Here is a 22,577-nt window from a genome sequence, read left to right on the forward strand (position 1 = left end):
AGCAACAGCCAGGATGGTATCGAGAAAGTCCTGAAGGCAATACCTAGGTACGGTGGGGTGCTGCATTCACCTGCAATGTAAATATTGCAGTAAATTTGCAGCCTTTTTACAAGTGAGAAAGCCAAGACACAGGAAAAGATCAGGAGTGGTCAGTCGACAGCCCCAGATAGAGTTGTGGCTGTAGACAGTCAGTGGTGCGAGTAATAGTAAATCCTCATGTGGTATGTTAGTGGTAGACCTTGGGATGTAATCCCACGAACCACAACTCTTACTGTCATGCACCTTTGCACCCCCAGGTGTTTAATGCAGCCTTTGCACCTGTGTTAAATAGCTGTCTTTAAATAATCATAGTTTCCTACTGAACCTGTGACCCATTCAGTGGTTGAGGACTGATTATGATCAGTCAAATGATTTTGTTTTCAAGGAAGATGTTTTTGGTAGGATGCAGTAAGAAAAGCCCTTGGACTCCATGTAGGAAATAAGGTAAGACAGTTGGAAATCAAAAGCTAGCTTTGTAGTAGAAATGACTGATGTTTGAGGAAAACACTGGTTTTCTTTTGGCTAGGAATTTTCAAGTTACAAACCAAATGTGAGTTGCTATTAAGTACAGATTCTTAATTTTCTGATGCTGAACCCTGGAAAACATTAAATGTGACTTTCCAAATTTCTGAGAAATGATGAATTTGGAGGAAACTGATGTTTGCTATCTCCCAAAGAAAGGTAAAATAAATCTAAAAGCATACAGTACCGGATTTTAGGAAGAGCTGGTTCAATATTCATTCTTTTTAAGAATTGTGACAGTAATAATTCATTTTGCCTTTCTCTCTCAATTTTCTTTCCTGCAAAGTGGAAATAACCATTTCTAAATGTAGTATTTATCTGTATGCAGAAGGTGCAATTACTGCCAATACAGGTTGTGCTGCACTTCAACTTGAAAGTTAGAAATAGCTCCCAGTAAAGATCTTAATTTTGCAACTGACCGATGTGTATACTTTCAGGGAACTGGGACTGAAAATATTTAGGAAAAAATACTTTATTTAGCAATCTGTGCAATTTAAAGGATAATGTTAATACACTATATGCATGATAGCCTTTTTGGGTGATTAAATGCCCAGCTGAAGTGGGGTATATAGCTATAGAAGCCAAGATATAAACTGCACTATCGATATTTTTCCAATTACAGCAAAAGATGGAAGATGCTATGATTTTGAAATCATGGAAACTGCTTTTCTTGTTGCTTGAAGGGATAGAAAACAGACCCATGTTTCCCCCATCTTACCATTCCTATCCCTTTGCAGCAGGACTAAGCTGCCTCTTTCAGGTGGACTCAGGTGGTTAGCATTGGTTCAAGGAGTGATTTGGGGGAGAAAGGAGGGACCCAGCAGGTCATATCTAGTGTCAGTGTTGTTTTTCCTTTGTTGGGATGGCTGACTGCTTTTACTTTGCCGTGAATCTTGGTAACTGAATTGGCCAGTCACCGTATTTACTGCCAAAGCTGCACTGGGGCCACACAGGAGTGCAATGGGGGAGTTTGCCCGTGGTAGATTTCCCAAGAACAGCCTCCTTCCCTGGGGCTCAGCCTACAGCTGTTTTGCTTCAGTTTCTTTCTGGACTTCTCCAGCCTGAAAGTGTCAGCTCTGCTTTGGTGTTGCCCACAGGCATCCAGCTGTGAGTGTTGTTGCTGAGCTCAAAGAGGAGGATTCCTCTGGCCTTCTCAGAGTAATCTATGAGAAGAGGCTTCCTTATGCCATTTTCTTCAGAAGGTGCATCAATTCATACCATCCCTAATCCTTTCAATCCTGCTGATTTTGATGCTTTGAATTTTCAGTTCCAAGTATTGCGTAATATTTATCAAGGAAATAGAGGAGATGTTGAAAAGGGATTTAATGTATGGGTTTGACACCTGCAAAGGCTTCTGAGAAAGGAAGAAGTCCTACTGAAGTGTGATAGAGACTAACCTTTAGACAGTCTGTGCTCTAGGTTATCTTCAGGCCTTGGGCCACAGCACAGCATCATTACTTTGTTCTGTGGCACCTGGGGGGTCTAAATTGATTTATTCATATCCTGGGCATTTAGCACTCTCCCGGTTTCCAGCACTTTGCAGAGAAACAAGGAGAGAAGGAGAAAGCAAAGAAATGGGTAAGTGAACAGCAGCAAAGAAAATAATGTTGCTGAAGATGGAAAACATGTTTAGCAACCGTGGGTCTCTTGTATGCTGATCCACCTGAACGTAGTCATTTTGACATTCCTAAAGCATGCATGGGTAGCAAAAGCTGTTCAAAGCTGAGTAACTGTTTGCAAAAGAGAAGACCTGAGATGTGGGGTGACCGGGGTGTGAAGCTGCCCTGACAATATGCCAAGGCACTCCCTTAAGCTCTTTTCTTCTGGTCTGTGTGTGAAAACCTGTTCAAGAGCAGCGCTGTGCTCGTGGTGTGGTGGGGAGCTGGGCAAAGGTCCTGCCCTTCGCACTTGGCATCTGGGAGCTGGCAGCTGACCCTGGGAATTAACACCTAAATGTTGATGTTACTTGATCTTGCTGATATTTTCAGGTGATAACAACTATAAAATGATACAGCATTGAACAATAGCCTTTAGTGAATTCTAATTTATACTAGAACATAATTCTGGTGTCAGGCACTTTGTGATACAAATTTTTGGAACAAATTAAAAATACATGATTCTTAGTATTTTGATATTCTATGATAAATTCACAGTTTGGTCTATTAGAATCATGTAACTTGGCTTTTTTTTGGCATATTTTATGGTTTGTTGCACAGTAATGTAATCTGCTTAAGTGTATAATTCAGTAATAATCTCAAATTACTCTTTGGCTAAACAAGAGGGAATCTAATAAGACTGTAAAGAGTTTTGATATGATTAATATTTATTTAGTTGTCCTTGTGGCTTCTTTTTATACCTCTCATGAACTGCTCTGTAGTTACAAAATTTTTGCTCGTTCTGCAAGACTGCAGGACTTTTTTGTTGGTTGTAGCATTACCTGAAATGTGGATGAAGATCGCATTTAGCTCAAATGCACTTGGTTTCTTCTGCAGCTTCGAGGGAGCACACCTCCATGCATCCCTAGTCTGCTGCTGCTAATGGGATGCCAGGCAGCTGTAGGTTCTTGTATAAATGTTATGTCTTCTAGGTTATTCTAATACTGTGAACAAACTTGTCATGGTGAATGATGAATTGGTTTTTTTTTTTTTTGCTTTCTGTTAATTAACTTCTCTTGTACCAGAAGTTATTTGTTCCACTGAAATATATGGGACTGAGCTAAGTTGGCACTCTTGATTTATTGCTTTTGCCTCATGATCTATTTTTCTAAAGTGCAGTATTCAAATTTGCTTTCTAGTGCTAGATGAGAGATCATTAACCCGCTCTCTTGAGAACAAGCATACCAGTAAAGAAAGGCAGAAGCTCAGGAAAGCTACACCTCTAGAAAACATGAAGGAGGAAAAAACCTCTTAAAAGGCAAACATGGCATTACTACAGCACGACTACAGGCTTCATGGCAAAAACAAACTGATAGCAACTGCTATAGAACATGGCTTTGCTATGTGTAGAGCCCAAGCTCCCGGTTGAAGCACATGTGAGTCTCCGAGCTGACGGCTCTCATGCTCTCTGCTCACTTGCATTCAGTGGCATCAGATCACGTCTTCTAGGTCTGAAGTGTTACGCCTGTAAAAGCTTACGATGGGCTAAGCAAGTGGTGCATTCCCATAGGGCTCTGTGGTCGTCTTTGCAGCCGGGAAGGATGGAGGGTTGTCGTTGTTTAGCTAATAAGAAGCTAAACCGGGGGGAGAAGGCGCTGCAGATGGCAGATCTAGTCCTCCCTCTCCCAGCCTGGGGAGGGTTGGGATGAGCAGCATCCTGGGCTCCTGGTGCCGGGCTCCGGAGGGTCCCGCCGGCCCGAGCTCTCGGAGGATGCACCTTCAGCAGGCTGAGGCGTGCCGGGGGGGGCCGCCACCCGCCAACGCGAGGGGAAGTGCCCGCGGGAGGCTGTGTCCGACATCCCGCCGCAGGACGGGGCTAAGAGTGGGGGTGGGTGGGAGGCCGTCGGTGCCCGATCACCGCGGAGCTGCTACCCGGTGGGTGCCCGCGGCTCTCCCTGCACCTCCCGCAGACGGCGAGAAGCCCGGCCGGCGGAGCCCCCGGGCCGGGGGCATGCCGGCCGGCAGGTGAGGGCCGTGCTCTCCCCCCGCCGCGGGGCTGGGCGGGGGCCGGCGGCCCGGGGCTCCCCTGGCGGGGGGACGGTCGTCCTGCGGCGGCAGCCCGCCCGAAGCCCCGGGCCGCCCCGGCGGCGGCGGGAGGAGCCCCCGCGGGGTGCCGGTGCCGCCCCAGCCCGGGTGCCGGTGCCGCCGCGGCCGGACTCTTTGCCGCGCGGCGGCGGCGTCCGCTCGCCCCCTCCCCGCGCGCTGCCTGGCGGAGGGAGACGGCGCGTGGTGCCGGTCTCCATGGCAGTGGGCTGCGTGGGCGGAGTGGTCGGGGCCGCAGCGCGGCGGTGAGCGAGCGAGCGAGCGCGCGAGGGAGGGAGGGAGGGAGGGAGGGAGCGCGCGCCCCCAGCCCTCCCCCGCCCCTCGGTGTTTGTGTCAGGCTGCTGGCGGCGGCGGCGGAGCGGCCCCGCGGCGCCGGCCCGGCCGAGGGGCGCCGACCCAGCCCGCCGCTGAGGCGAAGAGCCCCGCGCCTGCCCCCGCTCCGCGCCGCTCCCGCCATGGGCGGCCCGTAGAGGAGCGGGCTCGGCGGCTCGTGCGGTGCCTGCGCGGCGGCGGCAGCCATGGCGGTGGCGGTGGAGACGCGGCCGGAGCTGGTGGGGAAGCGGTTCTTGTGCGTCGGCGGCGGCGGCGAGGAGCCGCCGGAGAGCGGGCGCTGGCGGGCCGGGGTCATCCGCGCCGTCTCGCAGCGGGACTCCCACAGCCCCGACCTGGCGGTAAGAGCCGCGTCCCGGGGCGGGCAGGGGGGCTGCGGCGGGGCCGAGGCGGCGGCGCGGGGCCTGCGGCGGCGGGGGGCAACGGGGCGCCCCGGGCGGGCCCGGCGTGACACAGCCCTTCGCCTGGGGGGCGGCGGGTGCGGGGGGAAGGTGCGTGTCAGCGCCCTGGCGGCGGGGCCGGCTGACGTGGAGCCCGCGCCGCCGGGGGTCGAGGCCGGGGCGAGGCGCGTTTCCCCTCGGCGTGTGCGGCCGCGGTGTGGGGGGACGGCGGCGGCGGCCCCCTTCGTGCCCCTCGCGCGGAAGGCGCGGATGCGGCTCCCGGCCGTGCGGACGCCTCCGGCTGCAGCGGCTGTAGGAGAGGGCGAGTACCTGGCCTGGCCACCGAGGGGAAATCGGTCTCCTCCTGGAGCAGCAGAGCTCCGGCGGGGGGTGAATGCGTCTGTGCCAGGGGAATGCAGAAACTGTCGTCGTGTAGCACTGACCGACTGGGTCTAACGTACTGGACACGGTAGCGAACGTTGTTATTAGAAGAATGTCATTGTTTCCCTTCCTTTTATGTTCGCTGTCACTGTTTTCCTAAGGGGTGTAGGAATGTGCGTGGAGGTTAGCAAAGGAGCTAGGGTACGTTCTGTTGTGCTCAGACACACTCTCACTGGGGCGGGGGGGGACAACACGACCAGGATTTCCTTGGGTTAGTGTTCTGAATGCATAATTTGTAAAATGGAATTTTATTGTGCTCCGTCAACTTGGTCGTTATTTTATTTGTGAACTCTGTGGTCTAACGAGTGTTATGTTATTGCTGTGGTTGTCTTTTTCCATGTTTTTATGTTATTTGGTGCTTCCGAAAGCACATTTAAAAATATCATGACTATGTAAATGGGCATTACGTAGGCTAAAAAAAGGAATCACCAAACTGCGCTCTGCAATCCATATTGCTGCTGGTAAGGGGGAGGCGTTCATAGCCGAACACGGGTCGGGGTGGAATGTTGCCTTTTTTACAGACTCATCAAGCAAACAATTGCCTGGTTTTAGATATTATTGATTGTTTGGTGTGAGAAGTGCAATTCACAAAACTAAGAATTTTTGCTTTCCTACGTCCCAGCCTTTAAGCTTTGTTTTAGAAACAGAATGTATGTGACACTTCAAATGCTACTTTTTTTACTATATTGTGGGTTGGTTTTTTTCCCCACTCTCCAGCTATAATTCAACTAGCATGCTGTTCATGCCCTTTATGAAATGGCCTGTGTTTTCAACCTTTGGTTATATGTGAGAATCGTCTAGAATGCTTTATTTTTAGAACCTATTTTGGATGTTATTCTTGCAGGATAGTATTCTCTAGAATCTATATACAATTATGGAAACACTGAGTAACGTTTAAGGAGGTATTTACTAACGTTTACAAGTCAGAGCCATAATTTGTAAACTCTAGGGGCAGAGCTGACATAAAGAGAGAAAGGGTGCTAAAATGAGGCGTTTCAGGGGTTGTATCTGTTATTTTAAATAGGTAATGTATAATGCCTATTGTCAGTACTTGCTCCTCTTTCTAACTTTGGTATCCGGATGTTTTTCTCTTCAGATACTCTTTTCCTTGCAATTCTTGGTAACTTAAGGAAGAACTGTCACATCATGGCTGGTTTCTGAAGCAGGATGACTAAGGGTGTGTTTACGTGTCGTAGTGGAGCGCCATTTGGATAGATACAAACTACCTGAGAAGCAGGATGGATGCTCCAGCCTGCACTTCAGCCTGGGTGCAGTGCAGTGCTAACGTGGCCATATTCCTTCTGGTATTCCAGCTAGCTACGCAGCACTGCATTATGCTATGTAGATATACTCCTAGTCACCTAGGAGTGCTGGAAGCCTGGGGAGGTTTTGGAAATACTGTCTAGGTCTAACGAGTTCCAGACTAGTACTTAGCTACTGCAGCATCATTGCCCCCTCTACGTGCAATATTTGGTTTTCGTGTTACTTGTTCTCTGTCCCCAAGGCACAAACAAGTATAAATCACAAAGAGAGTGGGTACAGGAAGAAACGATAAGGTTTCTGTTAGCAACAGGTAGTTTCTGTGGGTTAGGCTCTCCTTTTGCATTTGTAATTAACATTAACCTCTCGTTAGTTGATATTTGCTAACATGAGTATTCTCTTCCCCTGCCCCCAGGGAAGGACAAGGGCATTTTTCTGTTAGCCCTGGTTCCACGTGTACTATCCTAGATGGAGTGAGTGCTGCTCTTATCCTTCCATGGCTTTCGTTTTGAGGTGGCCATCCCTATGAATAGCTCCAGACCCTTCTGCTACTCATCAGTGGAGTGAAATGGTAATTCTTGTTGACAGTTTCATTGCTGCCCACAGGGTGCAGCATAAAAATGTTGAAATTGACTTTTTGTCAATTTTATGTATTCCTGGTCCCTCCAATGGGATGGATGTTGCAGAAATACAGAAGATGCCCTCAGCCGCAGGAAGGGAGGAGGGCAGCAGTGGGCGTTTTGCAAAGATACTTTGCAAATGATCAGAACTAAGTTACCTTTTAATCCTGGCTTTGGAAGGAAGTATCATTTACATTGCCTTTGTGTCTTTTCTTCCTTAACAAGTGTGAACCCCCCAGTCAGTTTCAACCAATTTAAGGGCCGGGAGAGGTCTGAGGAAGATTGCCTTCCCCCAGTTGGTGAAAGCTGACATCTGAGGGGCCATGAGAGCCCTCCTCCCAAAAACCCACAAAGGCAAGGAGGTCACAGCATTTTGTGCGCTCCTCCTGGAAGCAAAGAGGCGGTCTCCAGCTGGCCAACCAGCACGCACTGAGCTTCAAACCAGCTACGGCATATGCTGCCTCTTGCTTAGCACCCGTACAGAGGTAGGTAGGTGGTGGGGGATGGAGCTGATGGTATGTGAAGGTGGGTTTAAGGGCACGAGAAAGAGCTGAGCGTTAACACAAGCATGAGAGCAAGCATGAGTGTTTGGATGTGGGAATATAGGGACAAATGGAGAATTTTATGAGGTGAAGGATCTTAGGGAGACATGGGCAAGCTTAGAGGCAACTGACGTAATTAACGTTAAGTGGCCACAGGGCTTGTAGGAGCAAATCCGCAGGAAACCAAGCTTCATTAGTTTTGCTGTAAACAGAACTACTCATTAAATCAGGAACTCCAGACCTGAAGGCTGGACTAGCTGCTCTCCGCTAGTGAGCAGGCAAATGAAGACTCCGGTTTTCATATGCTGCTAAGTTTATTTCATGATTGTATTTTCGTAACTAAATTAACGAATATTTTCATAGTTGAAATTACTGTCCTGGTAAGAAAATGAAGAACTCAGTTATCCAGTACCTTCTTCCTGATAGGTCTGTCGTGCTCCAGGGAAGTATGTTAAATGATTCTTTCCTTATACTTTTCATGATTGCAGCATAGCTGATATGTAGTCTTTGTTTTTTCTTAAAATGGATTTTTTTTTTCTTTTAACAAAGAGGACAGTATCAAAGCGTCTTTTCTCCCACTATTTTATGGAAATTTTGCCTTCCTCAGCTTTCCTATTAATTTACCTCTAGTGGGAATATGGTGAGAACAACTGGCACTGGTTGCGAGTACTGTTGGTCTTCTGGAAGATTAATCCAGGTGTTTCTTGATGATTTTCATGGTCTAAGTCACAACTTGATAGTTAGACCTCTTGATCTTTCATACTTGAACATTCTTGTTGCATGAAAAGCATTTATTTAAAAGTAAAAATACAAGCAAAAAAAAAGTTTCATATACAGATATATTTGTGTGTATATATGTGTGTGCGTTTCACTAGTCGTTGAGAGAATTCGTAACTATTTTTCCGCTTAAGTAACAGCAGGTGTTATTAGAGGAAGCTGGGAACTCTATTTTTCTTTACTGCTGACTGCCTGGAAAAGCCTGTGTGCTGCTCTGATTGCAGTGATAACTCTGGGCAAATAAAGAAATGGCCAGGAGGAAGGAGGTGGAGTCAACGCCATATGATCTCCCTGGTCTTTGCTGTCCCATAAGAATTGCTTTCTGGGCCACAGGTTGCAAAATGTCTATTTAATCACTACTGCCAAGATTTGACATAGTGATGGCAGAGGTGTTTTCCTATATTGTGCTTAAAAAGTGATTATTTGGAAGAGTAGATTTTTAAAAATATAAATTGCGCTTACCGGAAATGCTTCAGAGTTCTGTGAATTTTGATGGTCCTGCTCCAGTTGTATATTGAATATAGTCATATATTCAGCTGTGTATTTTCTCCACATGAAAGAGAATGCACATAATGTGCAACCCTTAATAAAAAGTATAGTTAGAAGTTGCAGTGATTTGTAATTGCGTATTTATTGATATGTGAATTTTGCTGCCATAATGTCCATGGATTGGAATACAAAATCAAGAACTGAGCACTTTGGTAGTCTTTTTAATGTCTTATGATAGGCAGGTGTAACATTTAGTAATTGTGCGTAGGGAAATATATTGTGGCAATAAATCACCATGTTAGATATCCTTAATAAAAACCTGAATATTAGTGATCGTTTGAAGCAGTTGTTTGATTTTTTTTTTTCTTTTTTTCCTTTCTTCCAGTAAAATTGCTAAGATATAGTAGGGGAAATAATACATAAGTAGTTTTGGTAAATTGTGTTTTTTTAGTATCTCATCTTCGGTAATTTGCGAACAAGGAATTGTTAAAAATTCACTGTGTCTGGTAAAACCATTTGAAGAGATCAGCGGCAGACTTTGTGTGTCTGTTTTAACTGAATTTGCCCTCCCTTAACAGTAAAATGGAAGTTCACAGAATGTAATGGAAACTTATCAGTACCGAATTACAGATAACATGAAAATAATTTGAAATAATTGCTGATAATTTGAAAATAAAAGAAGATATTTTAGAGAAGTACTCCATATGCTGAGAGTTTCTCAGTAAAAGATGAAGTTAAATTTGCCTTTTCTGTGGCTGGAGCTCCTCTTACCCAGTCTTTTTATGACCTGTAATTGTTTTAATCTTCCTGCTTCTGCATTCCCAAACTTTCCAAATGCGATATGGCTTTGTCATACAGACACAGAATTGCACTTCTGTAGGTTACATTTGCTTTCTGCCATATGTTGATTTTTAGTGCAGTGTTTTGCATTGTCCTCTGTTTTCCTTTCACTAAGCTGGTATTTGAGGAGAAGTTGAATGTATTAATTTTTTGAAGGCATTTGAGCTCATCTGTTTAAAAATGAAATAGATTTTTTTGTTCCTTATTTTAGAAATGCATGCTCTGCAGCTTTTACTTGTTAACCCTGAAATAAACTGGAAGATGCAGAAATATGCTTTAAACTAGTTGTGCATAGCTTGTTGGTGGTTAATGGAATTTAAAAATACTACATATTTCTGTACCAGCATCTGGGTTAAAGATGAAGAGCAAGTTGTTGGTGAGGAGCTTGTCACGTTATTTACTTCAGCTATTGGAGATGATGCTAAAAACATGCCGGAGTTTATCATGTTACTGCTACCTCTGGATCCAGAAAAGGAGTGTTGTTGTAGGATGCATTTTATGTGTGTTTCAAAGTTGGTTTGAAAGGAGTGGGAGAAGCTCAAAATGCAACAGGGATTTAGATCGTTTTCAGTTGTTTCTACTGTTCTCTATCAGCACTGAAGCCAACAACTGTCTTGTAAGTTTTGGTGCATATCAGCTGGGCAATCTTTTCTTGGCTCAGCAGTAAAGAAAACTTCCTATTTCCTTTCTATGTTTCTAAGAAGATTGAGCTTGTCATCCTGTGCCTGTGAATGTCACCTCATCTGTCTTCCAGAGTTAGTTCAGTGTTCAGGAAGGAGTCTCTCTTTCATAGTAATTTGACAAAAAGATCAAACATAAGAGTGTTCCTATGAAACTGACTGCTGGGGTTCAATGCTTTATACTCTACCCTTCCCTCCTCTTTGCTTTTGTACTGATATAAACCTGAATATGATGTAGGTCAACAAGTAAATATACTTACACTGATGGATTTTGAGGAAGGTTTATTTAAATGTCAAGATTGCAAATAGAATTTAAGTGTCCCGAGCTAGGGATTAGTCAGTTTATTAATTTGCTGCAAAGTTGCAAAGTATGCAGCAGTGAAAGAAAAAGGAAGGTTTGATCCAATACTTAAATCTCTTGGGAGGCTTTAAGAAAAGTATATCAGGTGTTTTCTTAATCAAAAAAGCATTCACTTTTGCCTTTTATATGCCATGCATACAAATAATGTATTATTCCACATTCGCATTACATCAAATTTTTCTTGTTCCAGAACTTTATGTGAGTCTTTGGAGGTGTCTCAAAAAAACAGGACATAGCCATCTTAAAGAGTTTTGAAGAATGAGGAGTCATTTTATAGGAAGCCGCCTTTCTGCGCACGTGCCAAGATCTTAAAACCTGCTTGAGAACAGCAATACTATTCTTTAATGCCAAATTGAGCGAATTTTAAAAGCGGTACTTTTAAAATTTGGCCAAAAATAAGCTCAACCTTCCTCTTATCCTCCTATCGGTGAATTGTAGAGATGCTTAGAGTTCCTTCCATTGGTGATCTTGAATTTCTGCTGGGATCAGGCTTGACCTTCCAGTAGGACTCAGTAAGCTGCTTCTGCTTTTGCTGGAAGAAAGTAAGTATTGATCATCTGAGAAGTTTACCTGAAGTTGGCAACAAGGTGGTTGTCTCGGGAGAGACACCACTATGACGTGCTGTTATTGCCTGCTTCCGTGCTTTGAGCACTGACATTCAGTGTTGCTGCAGGAATGGTTTCCCTCTTAGCCCTACTAGGTAGGGACTGAGGCCTGCTTTGCTTGTAACCAGCTTGTTCTTTGAAGCTGCTGGAAAATTCTAAGCTAAACTAATGCTATGTTGCTTCTTTATATTGACTCATCGGGAAAGTTACTGTTGTCAGTTGATACTATTCCCATGTACCACTAACTTTCATGTTATAAGACGGAATGAGAGCAGAGGAACCAGAAGAACCTCGGGGATTTTGCTGTGTTTTGCTTTCTAGTCATTTTCTTAAAAGTATTTTCATTGATTTCTTAAATTATTTTGCTTTTACTTTAAACAGCTGTTACCACTTTTCAGAATTAAGTGGAATGGAGCAACTTAATCTGCTCATGAGGAAGTTGCCTCTGTGTGCATACAGAAAGTGGGTTTGAGCTAATTCATGTACTCTGTTCAGAGCTTCATGAGCACAAAAGAGGGTAAGCGTTAAGGCTTTTAGCTTGACCCTCCCATGGCAACATTTTTAGAAGTTTTGGAGACTGTGGTTCCACAGACATTTCTCTTGGTGGCAGTGCTGGCTTAATTTTTTTTAACCCTGAGCAGTTTCCTGATCCGTTTGCCATATGGCACTTCAAGCAGTTGTACTGAGGCTGAGGAGGTGGTATGGGATCGATCAGAGGCAAATGGCTGAGGGTAGGAGCAGCTTAAGCTGGCACCATTTCCAGGAGAAATGTCTCTGGACCATGGTCTGAATGAAGTAGTTGAAAACTAGCTTAAATATCTTTGTGAGAGTTGCAGTCACTGTAACTAGTAAATGTGTTCTAACCTGCTCAGTTGTAATGTAGGGATTTTGTACTGCAGCTGAATTAGTGATACTTATTCACTCAGTATGAATAATTTATTCTTTCACTTGATGTCTGTTGATGCTACGCTTATTTGCAAAGGCAAGTTTTGGAAGAATAGATGTGAAATCAAATGCTTTGAGGGAAACTTAAGCATCTATATGTTAAAATGCATATGCCTCTGATACCTCAGTAAAATATTGCATATAATATTTCTGCATAAATATGATGATCATCTTGAGTTTTCTGATCAGCACTGTAATTAACATAGATGTTGAAATGATTGCAGTTAGGCTTCACTGCAAGTGACATACTGCTATGTATGACAACTCAAGTAGACACTGCTGACTTAGTAGTTAGGTTGACTCACCAGGGTTTTACTTTTTTACTAAGGGAACAGGGCTATTTAATAAAATAATGGTTTAAAATCTGGAGTGTGATTGCTCTGTGAAAGAGAGAGCGCTTGCTGAGTCATTGCCAGGTGGCCCAAGTCAAATCTCTTTAGTCCTGCGTGTCTGGCTAGGAGGGACTGGAAAGCTGTATTTTGGAGCAGCGTTGGCAAAGACTGTTCGTTTTGAAACAGTCCTCCAGATTATTTCCTTATTTTTTGCTCGTCTTGGCTTCTTTCCTGAAACACAGAATGTATATTTACCACCTTTCAAAACCAAACAAAACAACCCAAAAGCCGATATCAAACAGACAAAGAAACTTGTTGGGGTAATCGTAGGAAATACATGATATAAACTGTTTGGTTAGTATAGAAAATCTTGGAGAAAGAGTGACAGGTAATTAGTAGTGAAGTCTTAGTCTGGAGTTTGTCGTTAATCTGTAGTTTTTCTTGCATCCTAATTCTTCCTAAAGCAAAACTCAAAGACTTCAGTTTTGCAGCCTTGGTCGTCATCAAAGGCAGGAGCGAATATGTGCAAGCAAGGTATGGTGTGAGCAGTTTCTAGGGGAGAGGTTAATGACTTTTGGGCTGTAGACCTACAGTGATATTTAAAGAATTAGGAGCTACCAGTGGTCTAGTGCCAGCATTTCAGTCAAAAATACAGAAGCTGATGTAGTTGAAGACCAAATGTGAATGAGGTACTGTAGTCTTAAGAGCTGTTGTTGTGACACTTAGCTGTCATACCTCTACAATTCTGGCACATGGCTGCACTTCCTCAGTGTTTCCTTACGGTGATTTGGAGCTCAGGGGCTTCATCCAGCAGAAGTCTTTGGGTTTTGTAGCCCTTGCTGGATTTTTTCCTGAATGAATTTGTAGGAAACCTTTTTGAATCCCCATGACGAAGAAGGGTCAGGCTTTAACTGCACATGGTACTCAGGATTGCTTGCTGTTGTTTCAGACATGCTTTGGTTCCTGTGTTGTGAGGTGCAAGTCAACAGTCACCCGTTGTTTGCTATTTGATGCCACTTGTGATTTTATTAGCTCTGCTGTACTACTTCATACTCCTCTCTTGGAGCATATAAATGTGGCAATTTTCCTTTACTGTTTCTTAACCCGAGAGACTTGGAGGTATCTGTTCTGTCTGTCAGTCCCTACCAACCCCGTCCAAATAAATGTCTGTTTGAACTAGATTATTCCGAAGAGCGTGCAGTTTGTTTGCATATCTTAAATGGCTATCTACACCGAGACACGTATCTTCACATTATTTTGTTTGTGCAGGTTGTTCTGAATAGATTTAATATAATACTGTCAAGTTGAGTTTAAATTTTTTTCAGGAAATAAAGTAACATTTTAAATGAATTTTAAATTGTAAAAATTTATTTCTCTACTGGAGTATATTGATGTGTTGTGGTTTTTTTTTCCATTGGTAACCAGATTGTCTATTGTAAGTCCATTATATTTAGTATACTCAGAGTTGGTCAAACCTTGGTGGTGATCTATTTAATAACAGTTAAGCAGTGAGTAAAGCTGGGGGCGGGGGGGAAGGCAGGGGATTGGTAATGAAATACTTCTGGCTTGCTAACTATTAATCCAGGTGGGCTGTCCTAAATGTACCTGATCCTTCTGTGTACTGTCATATTTTAACATTTGTATATAGGTTAGAATGTGATGTGAATATTTTTAGACAATGTCATGACCACTTCTTAATTTGATGGGTAGCTTTTCTGTATAATGGGGTACTTATCTCTTTCTGCATGATCTTTTAAAAGAGATAATAAATTTTGACTCACTGAAAGAAATTTCAGTGGCTTTGTATAAATAGAAGATGTTTCAAGTGCGTTGTTACTTTGTACCATATTTTTCCTTTAGAAATTTGTAGTCTACATTAACCTGTTCCTTTTGTTACCTATAGCTTTTTACAAAATTTCAACTTAGTGATAGTCAGGCCTAAGACTACATAAAATATAAAATGAAAAATCTTGTTTGATAAATTATTCATTGACTAACTTTCTAATTCTATCAGATGGTTTCTTTTGAAACTGAATGTAGTACTTTCATAAAGCATTGTAAAGATTTTTATATTTTAAAATGGAAAGACTTGGCTTTCTGTTGACACTTGGAAAAATGGCTTGCTGACGCTACTCTTTTTTTTTTTTTTTTTTAATTAGTTCTGCAATAGTGTCTCGTCCAGGTAAAGCGAGATGTGTGTGTACCCTTTGGCATATTTTTTCCCTCTGTCAAAATTTTTTGACATTAAATGGATTTTCTGTTATCTAATCTTGATTATTTTTAAAAAATATTTTAGCTTTCAGATACATTTGAGCATGGCTCATGTTTCAATAACATGGCAAAATTGATTGCTCACTGTCTGGTTTCAAATGTGATAAACAGAATACAAGTTAAGTCTTAAGTTTGCCCATATGTTACTTTTCTGCTAAAATAATGAGCAATGAAGAACTAAGTAATGGCAGAACTTAATAGGACTCTTCAGTTAGTACCTTTGAAATGGATGAAGTCTGTATCTCTAGAGGGTTCTTAGGTTCGTTGGCTGAGGAAAACGGACAGCATTCAATACCCTTTTATGTTTTTTTTCTAAGATGTGTTTTGTGTTATGGTAGTCTACCCATTTCCAGGTACCTGGAATTTGTAAGTTTGGGAGTGTTTACTGGTATATTTGAAAGAGTTTAGTGCTTCAGTGGAAATGAGCAATTAGTTGTATGTCTGTGTTTTTATTTCCTTTCTTACAGAAGTCTGGTTTTGGTCTGGAGTTTAGCATGCCTATGCTTTAAGAAGTATGTCTTCACTTGAGAAGAGGACAATGTAAGGACATACAGAATGGCCCTTAGGGAACTTACGACTGAGTTGGCCAGTATTTGGAGGGAGGAAAGAATGGAAAAGAACATATTTTATTTTTTTTTTTTTATTTATTTGTTGGAAACCTTTTGATCAGTTCTTGAGCTTTCTTGGATCAGTGCTTCTTATGGAAAGACAGGAACTAGAGTGTATGGGTCAGTCAGCAGAGCAGGCAAGGAAAGAATAGAAGACTTGGTTGTTCAGATGTAGAAACCCATACGTAGTTTGATTGTAAATTGACAAAAGAAAGGCTCCTTCTGTCTGCGCAAAAGCCAGCATCCCTTGCTGTGAGGCTTCTGGCTCCTGAAGCAGTGGGTCCATTCTGTAACACAAGGAAATATTAAGAGATTTGTAAAGAAGAAAAAAATCTAAATGTTGAAGTTCAATACCTGCATTCACAGTTTTAGTCAAAGCGAATGGTTCCTTAAACTCAGAAAAACAAAATCGACAAGCATTGATTATTTAAAGTCAGAGAGCAGAGATGAAGCTGATATTGCTGTTTCATTAATCATAGCTTGGACCATGTGCAGTTCTTGTTCCTAAGGCTGTCAGTTTGGTGTTTCTCAGGGCAGTTGTAGAACTGAGCTTTTTTGCAGGTCTTCTTAATTGCTTTGTTTCCTTCTCTTCTCAGCACTTACCTGCATCTACCTTGTTACTTGTCAGAATTTCACTGTAAGGGAGACTCGTTTGTAGTATAGCAGGCATGCACTGCTCTTCCATGAGACTGCATGTACAGGACGGAGGGCCTGAACTCAAACCTTACTTTATAGCAAGGTAGCTGGGATAGATAACTGTGGGCTGGCAATCTAAGTACTGTGGAGAATAACACAGCATAATTCTGGGAGTTGGAAAGTTATGCCTTACAAACTGCTTCCCTAATACATATTGTGGTGGAGGGAGATGTTGCCTGATACTGTGGTGGGTTTGGACTACGTGTGGATCACAGAAAAATGGTTCTGAGTGTGACTGTGCTGATGCAGTCAAGTTGTCTCTGAATTTGTGCTGCTTGGTTGGCTGCCCTTTCAGCTGATTTTTAACTAAGGCTGCTGTTGAATTCTGTTAGTTATGAGAGCTCAAACAGGCAGGTAGCCTTCATGGGGATTAGTTTATCAGATGTCTAGTAAAGTGCAAACTCTGACTGCAGCTTTATCCACCCTCAGGCTATTCAAACTCTCTCTACAGTGTGAGCTTATTGTTTGAACGAATGGAGCTACAGAATTAACCTTTTCCTTCAGTGTGGAGGTGTTGGTTTTTCTCCTTCAGACCTTAGAAGATGATGGTGTCTAAACTTAAATATGTGTGTGTGTCACTGAAAGCTACTTTTAATTCCTACCAGGTGCTTTCTTCACTGCATCACTGTTGGCTTCACTCATGCCCCGTAGCTTTCTTTATTGGGCCTGTCAGCTGGACAGTGGCAGCACAAGATTTGGAACGGCAGGCGTGCTGATTCGGCAAGCAGCTGGCTCGCCATCAGTAAAGTGTATGGATTTGCAAGTCACTTGTTTCGCAAGCCTCTCATTAGAAATTCATATGTGAACAGAAACTTCCAGATCTTCTGAAATTTGGCAGTAATTTAAAGTTAATAGGGAAGTCTTGACTGGAAAACATGCTTAAAAAAATACATACCTAGAAACAGTAGTAGAAAGTAATAAAAAAAAAATTGTGTGGTAATGAGATACTGTCTACTAGTATTGACATTTATGGTGATAAAAACTAGAGGTATTTCATAAGAAAATGAATATATCCGCTTTGCTACAGAACTTGAAAATTGCTGTTGTAGTACTTGTGCTGTGGAGTAAGCAGGACTTTACCTCTGCTATGTTTTGTTGGTATTGTTGGTTGGGAGAAAAGAGCTATGGTTGTGGGTTCTGTGGTGTACAGCACTTGCAGTAGTGGTGAAGGCTGTCGCGGTGAGCGGTAATGATGGATAGGGGCAGTATATGCTGTTAAGTTGTGCTTTCAAGTATTTTTCTATTTCTCTATTGGTTGCTTCCATATAGTTCTTTTAACTGTTTCCCAACACTTTATGAACATTATTTAAAATGGAAAATACTTGCTCAAATACTCTAATGAAAGATTATACTAACAATCTGGAAGAAAATAAAGTCCTGTTTTAGCAGAGTCATCCAAATGAGTTAACAGTTTGGAGGGTGGTTAGCCTGTGACATTGGGTCAAACTTGCAATGGTTTGTAACTTAAAGTATGTGTGCATTATGGAAAATGCACACCTGGGGAAAAAGATAGAACAAATTTTTCTACAGGTTGTAATGTATAAAAAGAAATCTTTAAACATTTTTACAGAGCAGTTAATGTAGTTGCCCTTCCAACTAAAAGGCATTGTGGAGGTGCTTTGAAATGAGTACTGTAAAATAACGTCCCCATGCACCTTGCTGCATTCTGTGTTTTTTTTCCTAACTTCTAACGTTAGAAATATCAAACCACCAAGGTAGCCAGCATGAGAAAATTGGCAATGATAAGCGTTATGTGGGGAGAAGATGTCTTACTGTCATGTAAGTGTAAATAGGAGAAGATTAGACTGTGTTCTTTTTGGATGCATGAGTCAACATTATTGACACTGCTTTTAATCTTCTCTCATCCTGGGCAAAACACTCCATCTGATGTTGTCCTACTCCTGTTTAGCATTTCCTGTTTCCTACCTACTCCACTGATGAGCTATATTTTAATTTCTTGTTAGATCACATCTCTTCACTGCATTTTTCTATGATCAGAGTAGTTCAGGCTTCTCATAAACATCTTGTCCTGTCCTCACTGTTGGAAGACTTCCAGTAAACCTCCCTTCACTTAGGCAATAAGATATTGTTAGCTAACTAATAACTTCAGTTTTTGATGTGAAGCTCAAACCTACTGAAACTGTTGATTGCTCATCTTAAAAAAGACATTAAGGCTTCTTTTGTTAGCAGTAGATGGTTGTCTGACACAACCATCAGACACAAGTCTGATGGCTGTTTGGTTCTGTAGGTAATAAACGGAGCAAAGGTTTAGTAGTGGTGTGTTTTTGCTGAAGGTGATCTGAAAGATTGGGGGGGTTAACTTCAAAAATGGATTTGTGTGTATGTGATTTTGTTTGTCTGAAGGTAAGACTGAGATGTTCTAGGATAAATAGACTGTGAATCGCATGATAAACTTCTGCCTAGTCTTAGTGTTGGAATTGCTGAGATTACTGTGTCCATGCAACTCCGTTTACTTTGTAGGACACGCTTTGACCAAGACCTCACTGTGGTAGGTGCTGTGCAAACACAGAGCTAAAATTGTCTGTGCCTCAGAGTTTATGAAATCTGGAAGAACAAGGAGCTGAAATGAGGTTATAATGATGTGTTGTTTGTGTACAGCAGCCTAACCTTTGGGAAATCTTGTGATAGAGGAGAGGTAGGAGAGGTTTTTGAGGCATATAACAAAGTAGCTCTACCAGTGTTTCTTGGTTATGTCTGTCAAACATGAAGGATAGCCAGGGATAAAACTCAAAGGTGGCGGGCTGAAACTTTTTTTTCTTTTTTTTTCGGTGGTTTTTTGTTGTTGTTGTTAAAGCAGCCTGTAACAGAGGTTTTGATTACGTATGGATCCAAAGCAGGACTTGGCATTTTGTAGCTGAGTCTGAAGACTTTGAAACCAAACCCCAGTAAGTTATGTTGATAAAGAAGGCAAAATGATGTAGAAAAGACAGATGCTGTCATTTTGATGTAGTAGAACGATTATTGTGTAGCAGCATTGTGAGAGGATGTGTGTGGAGCAGAGTTCTGTGAAATCCAAAGGAAAAAAAATTATGTAGTAAGTGAGGTAAGAACCTAGGTAAGACTTAAATACAGGTCTGAGGGTAATGACCTTGGAGGAGTTGATAGAAACAGTATTGGGATGAACACTGAAAGCTCCATCTTAGCCACGTTGTGCTTGAGGGTGCAAACTATGCAAGTTAATGTCAGTGAGTGAGTTTAAATGGTTTTTGTGACCCTAACCATAGGGTTGTGCTAAGTAGTCTGATTCAGCTCCTATTTTAAGTACATTCTGGATTTTTTTTTTCCCCCAGCACAGAGAATGTATTTTGCATTTCCATCACACATCTTCTGTTTCTGTGGTATGAACTCGGGAAGTAATTTTTGAAACGGATTACACTAGTGACTTTTGAACTGTGTAGAAACCATTTGTGGTCTAGGAAACTAAGTGGTAAGTGGAACCAGGGTACCTTTATAGCATTTCTTGTGAAAGTTTAAGTGAATACTGATCTCAGAAAGTTTGAATGCTAACAATAGCTTTTTAGTCCTAAAGGCTTTGGAATCGCTTTATTTGAATGTTTTTCTGATGATTTAGTAGGCCCGCAGTCATTGACATTTTGATGACAATGGTTGGTGGCGACTTGAGTTGCCAGCAGGCTTTTTCATATATCACTTGTGATGTGAGTTGTGTTTTATGTTATAGATGTGGTAAAGACCTCTTGGTTTTCACTTTATTGTAGAGGTTTGAATAATTGGGAGTGACAGAGGAGTTGTGTAATAATCAAATTAACCTGGATTGCCTAAACATGTAATAGTTGAGATCCTTTTTCTGTGAGGAACTGACTAATTTGTCAAGATGTCAAATTGGTCACAAGCCAAGCTAATCACTTCTGTGGGTTGCATCAAGAAAGACAGGAGAAATGCTCCATATGTTCTGATTTGTATTCATTCAGTTTTGCCTAACAAAATTTTAGGTGTTAAGTAGGGTTTGTGACACCTTCTTGTTTTAACATCTCCAACCTGTGAAAGTGTTAAAACATGATGAAATCTGGACTGCGCCATCATTAAATGCCATCATGATTTAGTTCTTAATTCTTCCACAGGAGGACAACCTTACAGAGTTGGGAGGGGAGGCAACAACATCGGTGTGCTCCTTGTCCTTGAATTGGGAGGGAGTTCCTCCCTCTATCAAATCCTAATTTGATAGATTTGGAGCTAGTATGAATATTTTATATTGACCAAGTATTGGAACACTTAACTGTGTGAACATATTGGTTTAGTTTAATGGGGAAGAGGAGGTGGAGGTGTCTGGGGAAAATAGGCAGGAACAGAAAGAATTTTGTGTCTTGGCAGAGAATTTGAGTGCTGTTAAGCCAGTGACTCTGTCATCCCTTGTTTTTTTTCTTTTGCTTTTTTTTGGCTTCTTTGTTTTTAATTAAGCCTACGGGACTGGTGTTGTTCAGAAGAACCAAAGCTGGATATGTAAAAGAAGATTTGTTTTTTTTCCCCCCCTACGTTTTAAACTCCCACTCACAAGAGTGGGTTGTAGTAATTCAAGGATTCAGACTGAGATGTAGGAGTCCTGAAAATGAGTGTGCCTGAAAAAATCAAGATAGCCTTAAGTTTCATCACAAGATGTTAAAATAGACATTCTCTAGACTTATTTCTTAATCTTTCTCTCTTCTCTATGCTTAATTAAAAATAGGATATCAGTTTGGTCGCAGGTTCCTAAAAAGATTATTTAAAGTACCAAAGTCAGTAAACAAGGTAGACCCACTAGGTGAAGAAGGGTACTGATGATGGTTAGCACAGGGTTTTGTCAAAGAGCATGATCAGAGGAATTGGATGTATGGATAGGTTCTGTTGCAGCATCTGGGACCCTGGATGTGCTGAACCATGAGTGGGAGCAAAAGTTAGTTCTGTAACTAAACCCAAATTCTCCTTTTCTTCAATTCACTGCTCGGAATCAGAGAATCGGTGAAGTTGTTCTGCCTTATCCTGCTATGATGGGAGGGAATCCGCCTTTGTAAGGAAAAGCCTCTATGAACTGGATTTATGGTAGCTTCTGTATCCTCTGTTTATGGTGTGTGTATATATAGTAGGCTGTCAACTAAAAGGGCAACTGAGAAGGGAGATCACCTAGATTTGGCAAATGTGTGAAGAAAAAATAGAAGCCCTTGAAAGATGGACATTACTGTGTGACTGTATTAGAGTGTAGGCAAACCAAGTTTCAAAGGTAGAGAAACTATTATTAAATGTTTTGATGTAGGTGGGGGGGGCGGAACTAGACAAGCTTTTCGGCCTTCAAGTCTTTGTCTTTGAAATGGAAGCAATGGGGATGAAGGGATGGGAAGAGAGAGTGAAAGAGGTGCTAAAATAAGTTTATCTTCCAGGGAAAGAAAAATAATGTAGTTTAACATTTGGAACATGAAGAGGTGAATGGAGGGGATTAAAATTACTGGGTTTATGGCACTTTATATCTATTGAGTTCATGGTTTTTGGTATTCAGTGAAGTTTGTTCCCAGCCCCTTTTTTTGGAATACGTTTTGTAGGTTTCCCTTGTGGATCAGGGCAGAGAGCGCAGAGATGATTATTTTCTGAGTGATGTCCCGCTTTGGCAGCTGAATATTTCTGTCCTTTGTAAACGTCTCTTTAATGAGCTCCACTATTACAGCGGCTGCTTGCTTCCATTAGGCACGTAGTGCATTGGACGAGGAATGTTACATTCTGGAAAGTGCAGGTGCAAGATCCCAGGATTTTGATGTCTGTGTTGCAGAATATGTTTACTGTGGTGGCATTAGATGTGCTGGCAAGTCATTGTCTGGCGCTAATGTAGCTGCTAAGCGTTGGGACAGGAGCCAGCTTAGTATTTTGTGCAAAAGAAAACCCTCTAAAACAAAAACAAAAACGTAAACTGATTTATGACCTTTTGTGCTAAGTAGTAATCTGTTTATTCATCATCGGTCCTGCTCACAACTTAACCAGTTGTCACGCGTTGACTGAAAACTTTGACAAACCATAGGTCGCAGTAACTTGTGGGTTTGAATGCTCAGGTGCTGCTCATATTCATGTTCACAGATCACTCTGTCCAACTCCTTTCTAATGTTTTCTTAGCTGGTCTCTGCCTACCTTTCTTCCAGGGTT

At 42.2% G+C, this 22,577-nt stretch overlaps 1 protein-coding gene across 1 annotated transcript in view; it reads left to right on the plus strand.

The window, feature by feature from the left end:
• The first annotated feature begins 4,644 nt into the window (after positions 1 to 4,644).
• The window catches only part of JMJD1C (jumonji domain containing 1C), a 167,008-nt gene continuing 149,075 nt past the window's right edge, over positions 4,645 to 22,577 (plus strand). Inside the window, exon 1 of the mRNA XM_075154254.1 lies at positions 4,645 to 4,930. Within this exon, the coding sequence (XP_075010355.1) occupies positions 4,778 to 4,930 (153 nt within the window). The 5' untranslated portion in view covers positions 4,645 to 4,777. The remainder of the gene's footprint in view (positions 4,931 to 22,577) is intronic.

The sequence above is a fragment of the Calonectris borealis genome, chromosome 7 (genome assembly GCF_964195595.1).
Source record: "Calonectris borealis chromosome 7, bCalBor7.hap1.2, whole genome shotgun sequence".
Taxonomy (NCBI): Eukaryota; Metazoa; Chordata; class Aves; order Procellariiformes; family Procellariidae; genus Calonectris; species Calonectris borealis.